Source organism: Myodes glareolus, chromosome 8, assembly GCF_982192425.1.
Source record: "Myodes glareolus chromosome 8, mMyoGla1.1, whole genome shotgun sequence".
NCBI classification, from domain to species: Eukaryota; Metazoa; Chordata; class Mammalia; order Rodentia; family Cricetidae; genus Myodes; species Myodes glareolus.
Genome location: NC_142033.1, coordinates 16,789,296 through 16,806,252, shown reverse-complemented (window position 1 = coordinate 16,806,252; position 16,957 = coordinate 16,789,296). Strand labels below are relative to the sequence as shown.

Sequence of the window (16,957 nt, the reverse complement as noted above, 5' to 3'; positions counted from 1 at the left end):
ACAGGCACTAAGTGAGGCTATGTCTCGATTGGTTAGTGATGTGGCCAGAGGCCAGAGGGAGTCCTGCATCTTTCTCGGGGTGGCATTGATTCAGGATGCACCAACTCGGTGTTTAGACTGAGTCTTGACTGTTTATGTTGTCATGGATTTAATGAAATTCCTCTTCAAAGCATCTCACTTATTAGCATTTTCTCATTTAGGGCTATAGAGCTCTCGATGGTGCTATCATTTGAAATAAAAACACCATCAATTATGTAATTGCATGCCCTTTTTCTTGTGTGTTTGGTCTTCTTTTCAATTAATTGGCTCTGAAAGGGGATGGTTTAATTTATTGGCCTTCTCCAAAACAAATTCTTGGACTCACTCGCTGGGTTTATGCTTTTAATTATATTGATTTTCCTCTTCGTTTTGTCTGTTGCTTCTATCACAGATGTTTTGGTTGACTGCTTGGTGGTATTCTCATTCTTTTAAATGCAATTGTGTTCACAGCTATTTATTTTGAACAGTAATTTTTTCCCTTTCTGGTGCTGAGGATTGACCACAGGGCCTTGCATCCCCTAAGCTGGGGCTATCCCACTGAATCATGCTTCCAAATGAGTCGTTTCTTTTATCAACCGCCTCCCACCATGCATGCTGTGTTAGTAGATTTCCCTCTTCTTAGCTCCTTTCTCCTTCATCTCTGAGGAAAGATCCTTATATTGCACTCTGTAGAGCTGCCTGTCTACAAGCTTTGTCTACTGTTTACAGCGCTTAATGTGTTTCACCATGTTGATTCCCTGCTCTGCACTGACTAAAAGGAGAATGTTTATTCCCAACTTTATTATGCAATATAGCTATAGTGTTATATTGTGATATTCTCATGCCAATCACTAGAACTCAGTAAGCTTCTCTCAACCTCTCTCTGACTTTGCAGCCCCGAAGGAACAACCAACTGTGCGGTAGCTGCTGCACCACTAATGGTTTAAAGGCCGGTGACCAGCATCAAAACTAACCCTTTCCATTTTGTCTGACTCTTAGAATGCCTACTTTATTCCCGACAATTATTCCATTTATTTTCCACAGCCTTATCAAGTATTATTTTATTACCCATTTTGCAGACTAGGAAGTTGAGGTACAAGGAGGCAAGAAAGTTTCCCCAATTTGCAATCAGAAAGTGGCAATTTAAGGACCGTACTTAGCTGCTAGCCACAGAATTAATTTATTTCTCTACAACAACAGAGTTTTGGTTTTTCAAGACAGGATCTTTCTGTGTAGCCCTGGCTATCCTGGAACTCTCTCTGTAGACCAGGCTGGCCTCAAATTCGCAGAGATCCTCCTGCCTCTGCCTCCTGAGTGCTGGGACTAAAGGTGTGCATCACCACCTCTTGCTCTGGCTTCCCTCTCCCTCTTCTTTTCTTACTACCTTTTTGAAATTCAGTTTCCAGGCAGCCTGTGCTCAGCTGTTCTCTCTCTGTCTGCGTGTGCCTTGGCAGAGCTGGGGAGTCAACCAGCAAAGCCTTTCTCTTCCCTTTCTGTCTAGGCCATTTCTGGACGTGAATTGTATTTCCTGCCTGTCTGAAAACACCAGCAAAAGCTTCTCTTCTCTTCCCGTCTCAGCCATTTCTGGATGTGAACTGTAGTTCCTGCCTGTCTGAAAACTAGCTGGGGCCACTTGCCTGAGTCCTAGCGAAGGGTTATTCCGGTCATTTGAGGTCCAGCTTACAACTGTCTCCTGGGTTCCATCCTACAGCACACTCACTCCTGCTAAAAGCAAAGGCCATGGTGGTCTGGGAACACTTGTTGAAGTGTCTGGATTCCTGCGCCCCACAGCAAAGAACTGTGTCAGGAATGCATAGTTAGAAATGGCGGTAGAGATCGTTTATTCCAAAAGAGATGAGAATTCGAGCAGGCTAGTGAGCTAAGGGAGAAAGCACCCTCCAGCCCCACTCCCACCCCACCCCCTCCCTAAAGCCCTACCCCTAAGTGTCATGACCTTTTCTAGGACATTTCTGCAGCATCATCTTGTCCTTATTTATATGCCAAGAGATTTTTCTCAGCACGCTCTGCTTTTTAGATGAAGTCCAGGGGAAGAAGAGCTCCCTATCTGTCTTACTAGTTTGGCTTATGTTAATCTTCATACTTCAGTCTCAGGCCCCTACTCCCCCACCACACTCTCATCCCAGTAACGTTTAATGATAAGGCAACGCCAGAAGTCTCAGGTAGATGGTGACAAAGCTGCTCTTCTTTCCTAGAACTGCCGCCTGGAGGAGATTCACCTTTCCTCCCTAACCGGAGGGAGCTATGCCTTGATTGTGCCGAGCCACCGAGAGCATGCTGGCTTCCTAGTTAACCAGCACGTGCACACACATCCTCAGAGTCTCAAATTGACTCCATGATTTGGCTTCCATATGACTCTTAGATTTCCATGTTATTCTTTCCTAGATTTTGTGAGTACCTCTACTGCTCAGGGAAAATCTCCCTGTAAATGTCTTATAGATGCCCGAAGTCATCCTGAACTCTGCACACTCCCAGGAAATTCTTTGTTCTCATTCTCCAGCCACTATTCTCGTCTGTTCCTATCCTTGACCATGAGTTTCAGTGAATCCTATTTCCCACTGTCCCAAGTAATCCTACATCCCATCTCCTCATCTCCCTCACTCCCTTTTGTTAAACCAACTTTTCACATCTACCTATTAGTAGCCCCTAGTGTGCCCAAGCCTCAAGTAATACTCTCAATGGCTTTCAAATGACCCTTGCTGTGGGAGTTCCTTCAGCTCCTTCAGCCAATCGCCGCTGAGTTACCAGCCCATTGGGGCGTGGTCTCTCCCTTTAAAAAAAGCAGCGGCTGTCCTCCACTCTCTCTTTGTCTTCCGGCTCCGTTTCCGGCCCCTGGACTCCTTTCCTGTTCGCGCGGAGGGGCTGTTGTCTGGGACGGTAATCTGTAAGTTTTTTCCCCTTTGAATAAATAACCATCCTATTAATCATAATTCCAAACTGGTGTGGGATTGTCTGTGACTTACGCCTTCATCTGGCGCCCCACGTTTGGTTGTAGAACCCCCCCTTCCCCCCCACTCAACTGCTTGCTACCAGCTCGGCTAGTCACGAGACCTCCCTCAGCTGCGGCCTGTGCCCTGTGTGTGGAGCCAGCAGTTCAGTTAAACCCCACGCCTCCCAAGCTCCACAGGCTCGGGACAGTCTCTGCCTGCCTGGTTTGCTCTTTTCTGAGTTGTTTTTAAATTTCCCTTGTAAGTGCGGTGCTTTAGTGGCGTGAATCAGAACGACTCGGTCACGTGGAGGCATACGCGGCTTCCGGGTTGCTCTTTTCTACCCCTGGATTCTGGGTTTCTGGTTCCGTGTATGGAATTGATTTAATTAAACTTTCTTTCTTGAGCAACTTATATTTCCTAGTTTTTAACAAATACTAAGGCAGACACTGAAACAGGACCTGTTTAAGTCACCTTTGCAGTGGTTCTAGTCGCAACTTGGCAACAGCGCCGCCAACTAGACAAGAGGTAATATGGCAGTTTTTGTTTCCAACGCCAATTTTACTGTTTTCTTTATTAATACAATGGATTATGTCATGCAAGGTTTATATGACTATGGGAATATATTAATTTACTTGTTGCTAGGTTTCAGTTTTCTTTTCAATATTTTATCATTAAGAAAGATACGATTTTTACGGACTAATATTGAACAACTAGTTGAAAGGATTAAAATTATTGAAAATCAGGGGTTATCTGAACAAGTGGATACTATGATAGACAAAATTGACTCCATGTCCAAGGGTACTAGGAAGTTACCTGAAAGGGTACAGGCTGTTGAATTTGACGTTCAGATGTTACCACAAAGTTTTGATAAGGTAACAGATAGAATGAACCTCCAGAATGGGAACCAAAAAACTGATACCTTAGTGAAATTACTAGAAACACGGGTAGGTCAGGAGATTCAGGATTTAAGGGATACAATGATAAAAAGATTAGAAATGATTGAAGAAACTATTGGAGCTGGTGAACAGAGTAAGAAGGCACAAGGACAGGATACAATGCCACCACCAGCTGTTAGAACTGGCTTACCCAGGGTCCTAACAACATACCCTGTAATTTATTCTGACAAAGGGTTAACTTCCAAAGGCTCAAAGGGAGTTAAAGAAGCTAGATGGACACCAATAGCAATGAATGATTTAAAAGAAATTAAGCAAGCTGTCGTTAACTTTGGCTTGCACTCTGCATTTGTTAAGGAAATGATAAGGACTTGGGCTTCTAATGTCAGAGCTACCCCCCATGATTTCTCTCAGCTAGTGTCTGCAGTTTTAGATGATGGGCCTTCCTTGATGTTTGGAATTTATTTCAGAGAAGAATCCAAACATATGGAACAGCAAGGAAGAGCAAAAGGTGTGGAGGTTTCCCAAGATCAAATTCTTGGTGTAGGAGCATATGCTGATCCACAGGTCCAAGCTCTTTATGATGAAGAAGTGCTGTCCTTATGTCACAAAGCAGCCTTGAATGCTTTGAATAGAATACAAGATCCAGCAAAAAGGGTCGAATCATATACCAGGGTTAGGCAGGGACAGAGAGAACCCTTTACTGACTTTGTGCAAAGATTAATTAAGGCTCTGGACATAGGGGTAACAGACCCAGAAGCTAGACGAATACTTCTTGAATCTCTAGCTTTTGAAAATGCAAATACTGAATGTAAAAAGATAATTGGGCCTTTAAGATCTAGATCAGCACCAATGGAAGAATGGATACAGCATACAATGAATGTTGAGATGTTTAGCTATAACGATGAATCCTGGGTAGGAGAAGCGATTTCCAAAGCTATGAGGAGACATCAAACTACCAGGTGTTTTAATTGTGGTAAATTAGGACATCTGAAAAGGGATTGCAGGCAAAGAAATCCTAGGAATAATATCTCCTCTGGGAATGACAAAAGTAGGAGATCTCAGCCTTCAGGTATATGCAGAAGATGCGGTAAAGGCCGACATTGGTCCAACGAATGCAGGTCAACAACAGACAGACAAGGCAACCCGATACCATCGGGAAACTCCTTGAGGGGCCTCTCGCAGGCCCCCAAGCCAAAAGTGGCCCAGTCATTCCCAGTTACAGTCGAAAATGTGTCTCACCAAGAAAATTAAAAACTCCAATGTCTGCCGTAAAAAGTAATACTGGTCTAAATGATGAATTACATGTGGAGAATGAGTCAAAAAATTCAGGAGGACAGAGTAAACGTATATTTTGGCAAACGTATATTAACGATCAAAGACCAAAGCTAAGAGTCTGTATAAATGGCATTTTTATTGAAGGCTTATTAGACACAGGTGCGGATGTAAGTATAATTACTCCAGAATCCTGGCATCCGAATTGGCCTCTTCATGAGGTAGATGTTCAGTTCCTGGGAATTGGAACCCTATCTCGTGTAAAACAAAGCACAAGATGGGTGGAATGCATAGGGCCTGAAGGGCAAATAGGAAGATTAAGGCCATATATAGCAAATATTGCAATAAATTTATGGGGCCGTGACCTGCTACAGCAATGGAATACCCAGATTAACATTCCTGTAGTTCCAGGAACTCACAATTCTGGGAAGGATATAATGAGGTATTATGGAAAAAGGTCACCAGCCATTCAGGCTGTACAAGAACACACAGCCAATAGCAAACCTTTAGAGGTACCAACAGCCCTACCTTTAAAATGGCTAACTGAGAAGCCAATATGGATCAAGCAGTGGCCTCTAGCTGAAGATAAGTTACAGGCTTTGGAACAGCTGGTACAAGAGCAACTAGATGCTAACCATATTGAAGAATCAACCAGCCCTTGGAATTCTCCTGTGTTTGTTGTAAAAAAGAAATCTGGTAAATGGAGAATGGTGACAGATCTAAGAGCTGTCAACAAGGTAATTCAGCCTATGGGTCCGCTACAATCTGGAATTCCTTTGCCTTCTCTATTACCAAGAGGATGGCCTCTTATAGTTATTGATTTGAAAGATTGTTTTTTCACTATACCTTTGCAAAAAAAGGATAGAGAAAAATTTGCCTTCACAGTGCCTACTTATAATAATTCTCAGCCTACTAGGAGATATCAATGGACTGTCCTCCCACAGGGGATGCTCAATAGTCCCACATTGTGTCAATATTTTGTTAATAAGCCACTGGAAATAATTCGTAAGCAATTTCCCAAGTCCATAATTTATCATTACATGGATGACATTTTATTATCTGATTCAAATAAAGATATTTTGGAAAGTATGTTTGAAGAAGTAAGGAAAGTTTTGCCTAGGTGGGGATTACAAATTGCCCCTGAAAAGATTCAAAGAGGAGATTCTATTAATTACCTAGGCTACAGAATAGGGTTAGAGAAAATTCGAACACAAAAGGCACAAATTAGGAGAGACCGGTTACGGACTCTTAATGACTTCCAAAGATTGTTAGGAGATATTTCCAGTCTACGACCAGCTGTTGGGATAACACCTGATCTAATAGTTCATTTAAACAAAACCTTAGATGGTGATAAGGATTTGAATAGTCCCAGAAAAATGACAGTTGAAGCAGAAAAGGAACTGACAATGATTGAGGAAAAATTACAGGAGGCACATGTGGATAGGGTCAACCCGAATCTTAGTTCCATCCTAGTCATACTGCCTTCCAGAATTTCTCCTACAGGGATTTTAATGCAGAGGGAAGATATTATTTTAGAGTGGATATTTATACCTCATAAACCAAGTAAAAAATTAAAAACTTATGTAGAAAAGGTTTCAGAATTAATTATAAAAGGTAAACTGAGACTTCGTCAACTAGCAGGTATAGACCCAGCAGAAATTATAGTGCCTTTTACTACTGAGGAAATAAGAAAGTTATGGGAAGATAATGAACCATGGCAAAGAGCTTGTGCTAATTTTTTGGGAGAAATTAGCAGCAACTATCCCAAAAGTGATAGACTTAACCTCATAAAGAGAACTTCTTGGATTCTTCCTAGAATTGTACGTGATGCTCCAATAACTGGAGCTCGGACATTTTATACCGATGCAAATAAATCAGGGAAAGCAGGTTATAAATCAGAAGAATTGAGTAAGGTGGAACAAAGCCCTTATAATTCTGTCCAGAAGGCAGAATTATATGCCATTCTTATGGTGCTAAGGGATTTTAAAGAACCTCTTAATATAGTTACAGATTCACAATATGCAGAAAGAGTTATCTTGCATATTGAAACCGCTGAATTCATACCAGATGACACAGAGTTGACTTCATTGTTTATCGAGGTACAGGACATAATTAGGAATAGGCTTTGTCCAATGTACATAACACACATCCGGTCCCATACCGGTCTGCCTGGGCCTCTAGCACAAGGTAACGCTGAAATTGACCAATTATTGATTGGAAGCGTTCTGCAGGCCTCAGAATTTCATAAAAAACATCATGTCAATAGTAAAGGCTTAAAGAAAGAGTTTTCCATTACATGGCAACAAGCTAAGGACATTATAAAGAGATGTCCTACTTGTTCTTTCTATAATCAAACACCATTGCCTGCAGGGAGTAACCCAAAGGGTACTCAAAGGAATGAAATCTGGCAGATGGATGTGTTCCACTTTATGGAATTTGGTAAATTAAAATATGTACACCACACCATAGACACGTATTCAGGTTTTCAATGGGCAACTGCCCTGAGCTCAGAAAAGGCTGATTCGGTAATCACACATTTATTGGAAGTTATGGCCATCATGGGTATACCTGCACAAATAAAGACAGACAATGGTCCAGCATATGTATCTAAGAAAATGAAACGCTTCTTTGCTTATTATAATATAAAACACGTTACAGGTATACCAAATAATCCTACAGGTCAGGCAGTTATAGAAAGATCAAATCGTACTATAAAGGATATGCTAAACAAACAGAAAGGGATGAAAGATACCCCCAGAAATAGATTGCATAATGCTTTATTAACCTTGAATTTTCTTAATGCTAATGAGAAAGGAACAACAGCAGCAGAGAGGCATTGGATAATGGAAAAAACTTCTGAACTAAACCAACCTGTTTATTTCAAAGACGTGCTGACCTCTCAATGGAAGCCAGGAGATGTGCTACGTTGGGGAAGGGGTTTTGCTCTTGTTTCCACAGGAGAAGAAAAATTGTGGATACCATCAAAATTAATAAAGGTTCGATTTGAAGAGGAGAAACCTCTTGGAAAGGAGAAATGACAGCATCTACAATGATGATAACCATACAGGTGGTAAGAAAAGCATATAGAATGGGGGCAGGGTTCTGTTCTTATCTCCACAGGAAAACACTGATCTTTGAAAAGTTCAAGGGACCCTGGATATTTGAATACTGACAGATGGAAAATAACGGCCCAATAGGGACTATCAAGAAAACTGAATAGGTTCTGTAAGTACCATATACTAAATCATATTTCTAAATTTATAGAGCTGGTTTTAGAGTTGAACTCTGGCTCAGTCCCTCTCTAATTCCAAGCCTGTTGTTTAAAGAAAAACCCAGAGTTTCTGGAGTTTCTGTCTCATGTCAAGAGCCATGATATGGGACAGAAAGAAATATGAGTTTAGAAAACATCTTTACTTTTCTTCATATCTATCATACCTTCATTAAATATATCTATCATGTCTCTCATTGAATATAGGTATTCATGTATATGTCTATATAATTAATGTTTAAGTTTTCCACAATGAACAATGAGTTTTTCCTACAGTGACATTTGAAGTTTCCAGGAAGAAGATGGGGCCCCATAACAACAACTCCACCTGGTTGATATGACGTCATGATACTGATAGCGCTACTACAAGACCTGTTTTGGGTACCAGCTGCACAAGACGGTTCCAACGTGCTGAAATGGTGCACATCTTGTACAACATTCTGGCCAGACCTCCACAAAATACTCAGAGACTATTTGCAATTTTAAAAGACATTGATCTTGAAATTTAACCATCATTTTACTTTCACAGGATCCCCCAGAAAGAACGTCGCCCCCATGACAGCTGGAAGTAATTCTAGAGAACGACGTCCCCTCTCCCAATAAAGTTTGTCCTTGGGTTTAGGGACATCATTTAGGGGTTGGTTATAATTAGTATACGGTTGAGGGTTGGGGGAGGAATTTTATAAGCACAGGAATCTTAAAAAAAAAAAAAAAAAAAAAAAAGGAGGGATAATTGGATTATGGGATAAATAGATTTGTACTTGTGAGTTATTGCTTTTAGACAAACATATTGGTATCGATTCTTATATATTGATACAAAGTTAAATTATGTTGACTATTTTATGCATGCATGCTTCATGCTTCTACCTCTGTTTAAAACATTTTTATGTATTTGTATATATATATTGTATTGATATATGTATATTTACCATATTGCATTGTACACTTCTACCTCTGATTAAGATACTTATATATTGTTTATGTATTGATATATTTACCATATTGCAATGTATACTTGCACATTGTTTATATTTGGAGGTCTCATTGTCCTCATTTATTGCACACTTGTTTATTATCTCAGTCTTTAAGTTAGATAGATATTGAGAATTATATAGATCAACAGTCATCTAAGTTTGTCATTTATAATTAGACTAATCAGGTTCTTTAGATATATAGAGATTATATTCAGTATAGATAGATAATCTTCAACCTCTTCAAAGAGCTGTAGAAAATGGCCTTTAATCTAATTCAGAGTTCTATGGTAGGGAGACACAATCACTCCTGGCAACACTGATCTATGCCCGAGAGAATGTTGAGCACCAAAGACACTCCACCTGGAGCCTTTCTTCTTGGCAGAACTGGCCTTTGGGTAAAAAAATGCTCATACCTCAACTACTGACAGAGTTACAGAATATCCGTAAATGGATAAAACAAGACTGTCATATCCTGCCAAGACAGGGTAAGATAGTTTTGAAGTTTCTTGCCTTTGAAAATGGTATGTCAGTTACATCAGGCCTTAGCCAAAGTTGGTTGCTTCAACGCTGCAAATGTGACTTTGGGTGTTTGTCCAGGTAGCCAGTTGTCTCTGCGATTTGTTACATATTCTGGAAGTTGTTTGATTGCACTTCCTAATTACTCAGATAACATTATTTCCCTTCTCAGATCTTCGATGGGATTGAAGATTATATAAATGTAGTTACTTTCCTTTCATGACTTGGCCAAGTTATTTGTTATACAAGACTTAAGCTAGTTAGAATAGGATATTTGTATTTATTGTATATAATTTCGTAGGTTTGTACTTATTGTATATAATTGCGTAGTAGGCTTAGAACTCTCTTACTTAAACAAAAGGGGGAGATGCTGTGGGAGTTCCTTCAGCTCCTTCAGCCAATCGCCGCTGAGTTACCAGCCCATTGGGGCGTGGTCTCTCCCTTTAAAAAAAGCAGCGGCTGTCCTCCACTCTCTCTTTGTCTTCCGGCTCCGTTTCCGGCCCCTGGACTCCTTTCCTGTTCGCGCGGAGGGGCTGTTGTCTGGGACGGTAATCTGTAAGTTTTTTCCCCTTTGAATAAATAACCATCCTATTAATCATAATTCCAAACTGGTGTGGGATTGTCTGTGACTTACGCCTTCAGACCCTCTCCCAACCATGTCATGCTTTCTTACCTCTAATATTTTATATACCTATAAAAACAAATATTCTAGGATGGCTTTGTCGTCACCTGTTTCAAATGAATGTCTGATTGTCTTTAATAATGCGAATCATTCAAGACCATCACTGTGACTTCCATTGTAGACTGTCAATTCCTTTGACTTCTGAAGAATCATACGATTTTCTAAATAGGACCACTTTGTCGTTGCTTTGTTTCTTTATTGGACTCTTTGAGTAGGTCTCGAGTTCCTAATTCACACATAAAAACAGTTATCTGTGCATTTAAGCAGATGTGTAAGTAGAACAGCAACATGGACTACACCAAGTAGCAGGCAGAGGATGATGTGGTTCTGGGACCAATGCTTCCCTGACTGGGATCCTACAATAAGAACAACAATAGAGAGACAATAGAACCCTCTGGTTGTGGGTTTTGGACTAAAAGTGAAACATTAATACACTCTGTCTTCTATCTTTTTAAGATAAGATATTTGAGATTCTAAGTAAGGTCAAACAGACAAGTATTTCTTTCCAAAATAAGTTATGCTGAATGTCTCCTTGGGCCTTTCTTTTTGCCTGGGGTAGAGCAGTGTATAGTATCAAGTTTTCCGTTGGCATTCTCATTGCCACAGATTAAGTTGAAACTAAATAAAATAATAACTGTTCTGTTCATGTCTCCCAGGACCAGCTTATGAACTACACCTGCTCTAACCAGGCCATCTTGTCCAGCAAGTTTGCTCAGTGCTGTGAACAGCCAGAACCATTCCGTGGGGAATGCATTATCAACTCAGAAAATGATGACAAGCCCAGCCTGCCATCCTTGGCACTCAGAAAGTTTACCGAAGACCAGTCTGCATGTAAACAATTCAGTGACAAGCAGGACGACTTTCTACAAGAGTAAGGCAGCTTTTCCCGGGTGCTTATGATTCAGTTGAGAGATGGTGCAAACGTGAAAGAAAATGGGGCCAGTGATGGGCACTGTGGCCAAGAGGAGATGCTTTTCGGAGCCTGAAGTTGCCAGTAGTTATTCATCTCCGCTCATGATGCCCGTGGGAATGTGGGTTTGGGTGGGTGGAAGCAATATATGAAAGAGAACTTAGAAGTTCCTTTATTCTCAAACACTGACAACTAGTGTAGGGTTAAAATAAAGAGACTAGTGATAGTCAGGTGTCCCAAACTTTGGAATAAGGGACTCGAGGATAAAGAAGAGGATCATATTGGTATTCCTGGCTAGCACTTTTATTCTAATTAATTTAATAGACACTGTCAAGTGCACATACCATTTAAGCATTAAAGAGTTGGGATAGTAACATCATCAGTGGCTATTCAGAAGTAGATGTTAATTTTTGCATTACCACAAAGCGATTTCAATGTACTATATTAAGACAACAACATTGTGCTATTAGAATGCCCCCAGAGTCCCTTGTGAAGTCACGAGAATTGAGTTTCCCTCAACATTAGATGACTTCACTTATAATTTACAAACTACGTCTGATACTAGCTAATAAAATTAAATACCACTATCTGAATCCACTCATATAAGTTCCTAACCTTGCATTTGGTATTGAAAAATCAATGGACCTGTGCAGACTAGACCCAGTGAAAGGTATGTGAACTTATGAGTTGAATCATTTTGAGATTCAAAAGCTGTGTGCGTGGTGGTTTGATCTCCCAGAAAGTGTGTTCTAATGGTAAACAGAGGCAGTTGATGGGGAAGCACCAAAGATCTCATTTTGATCCTGTAAGTTTTTTTTAAAACATTCTAGAATCAGTTTTATTTTCCTTTTTTAAATTATTATTATGTATGTTTCTGCACATGCCAAGGCTAGCAATATCAGAGTTCCTTAAGTTGGAGTTATAAGCAGTTGTAAATTTCTGGTCCTTTGGAAGAGCAATGTGTACACTTTACCATGGAATCGTCTCTCCAGCCCCCATTTTATTTCTTTCTAATGACCTAGATAAAAGTGTAGATTATGACTGGACTTGTCAGACTTAACAGCTTATTTTTTAAAAAGTGGTGGGGGTGGGATGATTTAATGCTTCAAAAGTACATTAATGTAAGGTCTTTTTAGAAAACAAAATAATCCCAAAGGTAACTGGAAAATAGGTCATCCCATAAAATGCTCGAAATTGACTTAGAAGTTATCTAGAGGCTGAGCAAGAACCTACCAGTGTTTCAGGTTCAAGTTCTGAATCTGCCACTTACTACCATGTGACTTTGGAAATAAAGTGAGTTTTTGTTTTCTTATCACAGAGCATAGCTATAAAGCCCCTCGGAAAGCTTCCCAAGGTTCTAAATGACTTCAAGTCAGTTCAATTTCATGGTCGTTATGGCTTTTTGAAAAAAAAAAAAAAAACAAAAGAAAACAAAAAACCAAACAAATCCATGGCCTCTGGGTTTTAAGCTTTGTCTTCTCATGTGTCTTATACAATACAGGTTCCTTTACAAATATTCAAGGAGACACCTGGAGTTGGCAGTTCCAGTGATTTTAAGAATACTTGCAACATATAAACATTTACTGGAGGAATGCTGCAAGTTAGGAAACCCTTTGGAATGCCATCGCCGAGGGGTAAATTCCTTTTTTATTTGTTTTTTAAAGCATGTTTCTCACTAGTGGTTCCAAATGGTGAAAGTTTCAGTCCTGTTAATAGCACATTCTTTTGTAAAATGAATTTGCATATCACGACGATTAGGCAACGGGCAGGATTTCTCCCTAAACCAGACCCTCACACATACCATAGTGACCTGTCCCTTAGAGTGCTTCCTGAGACACCTCCCACCCCTGCACCATGACTTTGAAGTGAATGTAAATGCCGGCTTGGCACAGCAGCAGAACACTACATCCTGTTTGGGTCCCATGTCTTGGAAGAAGCTTCCCTTGTGAACTACAAAGCTGCCTGATCACAGTCAGCATCTCTTGTTATGTGTTTTTATGGGAAAGCTAGAGTTCCCGCAAGCTTTTGCTTTGATTGTTAGTCATGGATTACCAAGGCCTAGGAAGTTCTGACTTTTGTTACTCTAACTGATGCTTTACCCAAAGCAGGGACTATCTGGGAGGTATGGGTGCGTGCCTGGAATCCCAGCACTTGGGAGGCAGAGGAAGGTGGATCTCTCTGAGTTCAAGGGCAGCCTGGTTTTTAGAGTAAGTTCCAGGACAATCACAGTTACAGAGAGAAACCCTGTCTTGAAGAACAAACTAACAAAGAAAGAAGGAAGAGCAAAGGTATATATCTTTTGATGTTGAGTTCAGGCAGGTCCAGCTGGTATTACTGTTTCTAGACAGAAGGCTATGTGAGGGTACCCCTGCTCGAAATCACAGGCTACTGTACTGGACAGTTTTCTGACAGCTTGACACAGGCTAGAGTCACCATAGAGGAGTGAGCCTCTGTTGAGAAAATGCCTCAGCAAGGTCAGTCTGCAGGAAAGCCTTCAGGGCATTTTCTTAGTTAGTGACTGATGTGGAGGGCCAGGCCCCTTGAGTGTGGGGCCACCCCTAGGCTGGTGGTCCTGGGTTTTAAAAGAAAACAGGCTGAGCAAGTCAAGGGGAGCAAGCCAGTAAGCAGCACCCCTCCATCATGTCTGTGTCAGCTCCTGCCTTCCTGTCCTGGCTTCCTTGATAATCAAGACAGCTTCCGGAGACATCTACAGCTGCGGCCCCAGGCAAGAGCGTGGGTGGTCAGAGGTTATGCTACATGGCAGCCTTACCATAGCACCCAACTGAATCAATCTCTTGGTAGCCTGGGAAAACAGGCAATGCCGCAGTTTCTAAGTGCTTTCTGTAGGTAAGATTAAAGCTCAGAAGGTCAGGCGATCTGTCTAATGGGCCACCAGCAGTAAAGACAAGGATAAGAATAGAGCCCAGGCCACCCGCTTACAAGTCAGAGGGGATTTTCTCTAAGCCAAACACTGCCTCTCAGGATAAGGCTGACTAAGGGGGTTTGCTCCTGTCCAAGAGTTGAGTCTGCAGGGTTACTAATGCCTTCTCGCTGGAATCTATTTCACGGTTCAAGAACACTTTGATTTACTTTCAGCTCTGAAAACCCCATTTGGTCCCTTTCAGTATACATTTGTGACATGTTTTATAGCCATGACTGTTAATGTTTATATTAAACCATAACTTCTTATCACACCTCGATATCTCTATACCTATACAGTTTGTGTTTATATTTGTGTATGCATTGAATGAACCAATGGACATAGACACACACACACTGGAATACACACACACATACTGACCAGTAAAAAGATCTATATGCTACCTCTTCCTCTCTCTTTCTGGCTGGATGACTGATTGCCTTATGGTTATGGAATTTGGCACTGAGGTCAGCAAACAAGTCTATATGATGGTAAGATAAACACTCAGTCTTGCTATTTCACTTGTTTCCCACAGAGCACATGATGATTTCTCTCTCAGAAAACAAACAAACAAAAAAAAAAACCTTTTTTTGAGTTTTCTAAACTCAATAATTGGGGAAAAAAAGAGTTGGTTAATCAAATATTGTTATTAAACTATTAGGGAAAATGTAATCCCATCTCAAGACACATTGTTGTGACCCTGGATAAACATTCACAATGTCTGTTTTTCAGAAAGAGATGTTCCAAAGAGTGGTCCGTGAAAGCCGTGACCGTGTGAGAACCTACTGTGGCTTACACAGGATGTTAGGAGGCAGTAACTTCCAGGACAGGTATGCTCCTCAGGTGGTCCGGCTCCGTCCCTGTCAGTGCCTATTGGTTAATCCCCATGCTAAGATTTTCTAAGAATTTGTACCCACTCTTCAGTTGAGTATTAACTAGCCTTCTATGCTGATTCGACAGATAACTATGTAACTTTGGTAGCCTCCATCCTGCTTCCAAGCCCAGTTTTCCAGCAGCCGCTGAGGTCAAGGAGCAAAGCAGGCCCTGCAGGGCCATCATGAACTCTCACACCTGACCATTTTACCCTGGGGCTTTGACTGTGACTTGAAGTCAAAGTTGCAATAGAGATTAGAATCCAGGATTCCTTATCACTCGTAAGTCAGGTTTTTCAGGCAAGGTTAGTGTGTTGACCAAGATGGATGCCTTAGTTATTTGTCAAAGGGAATACGAACATCTTGGGTACAGAGAGTCTGGTGAATTCTATTTATCAAGGATTAAGTAACCAAAAAATAAAGCCCACCTGAGGAATTTCTGAGGTCTTGCTAGAATGGTCTATTTTGAAACACAGTATTAAGAAAAGTTCAGTTTGATATATTATCTCATAATATCGAGTTTAAATTAAATGTCCAAAATAATGGATCACAGACAGTATCCTGGTTCTTTGAGGCGGGGTTTTTGGCTCAGTGCTTTTCTATTATGTTGCATTCAGTTGCTAATGCCCATTGTAAAGATTAGATTTGTGGCTCTCAAGCTTTAGAATGCAATAAAATCTTCCAGAAGACATAGAACCCAGGCCCGAGATTCTCCCTGGCTGCTGTAGAAACTCTCCTTCTTGCATGTGTGTTTTCTTCTAGCAATGCGACAATTAATTCGAGTTGTTTGTGGTCTTGAACAAGCCGGTCTGTAGTCTTTCTATTCAAAGCCACTTCATGTTGCTCTGTCTTCAACACTACTTACTATCCCAAGTCACCTCATTTTCTTTTACTTGTATTGCCAGAATGACTTTAAAACAATGTGATGTTCTGCTTTGTGAATCCACAATGCATTCTTCTCAAAGAAGCCATTACCTTAAAAATGATGCAAAACTGATTTCATATCTAACCCTCCTCAAAAAAAAAAAGCAAAACCAATGAAACAACAACAACAAAACCTACAGTCAATGACTTTCCAAATTGCCCCTCCTGTGTCCTTCACCTGGCTCATTTAGAGGCATTGTCATTTCTCAGTTCTGAAGACCTTTCCTCAGGATACCCTGCCTGACCTCCTTAGGTGGGAAAGATACCGTCTTTCATGTCCTGTTAGGGAAATAACATTAGAAACAAAATTTGTCAAGGTAATATTGAATTAGACTAGTTTCTTCTTAATTGAATAAATATTAAACCAGAAAGAAGCCCCACTCCCTGGCCACAGCTAAGCAGACACAACCCTTTGCTCACAGTAACTGGTGAACTCATTCTGAACAATGACTAGCACTCAAGATGATTTGACTGGCCTGCTTGCCAAAATTCACCCTAGCTTTACCTGCCAATTTACCTAACTCTTGCTCTCCCCACAGTCAAGAACTAGGAGAAAGGGGGAGCTGCCTGTCCCTAGATCTTTGGTCTCTGAAGAAGACATTGCTGACTTATAAAGTTAATAATAATGTAGATCAGTTTTTAAATATGCGTTGTGTGCACTTCAATGAGAGGAGAAAGCCTTCTCAGGTTTTCTGAAGTGAACGCACTAAGAAAAAATAGAGGGAGGCAGAGACAATTCCTTCCCTCGTTTTTGGCG

At 40.8% G+C, this 16,957-nt stretch overlaps 1 protein-coding gene across 6 annotated transcripts in view; it reads left to right on the top strand.

The window, feature by feature from the left end:
* Window positions 1-16,957, top strand: part of LOC125394381 (alpha-fetoprotein-like) — a 50,114-nt gene that overhangs the window by 14,686 nt on the left and 18,471 nt on the right. For all 6 annotated transcript variants that reach the window (XM_048425223.3, XM_085691611.2, XM_085691607.2 and 3 more), the window contains 3 exons: window positions 11,231-11,445; window positions 12,986-13,118; window positions 15,137-15,234. In XM_048425223.3, coding sequence (XP_048281180.3) covers window positions 11,231-11,445; window positions 12,986-13,118; window positions 15,137-15,234 — 446 coding nt within the window. The remainder of the gene's footprint in view (window positions 1-11,230; window positions 11,446-12,985; window positions 13,119-15,136; window positions 15,235-16,957) is intronic.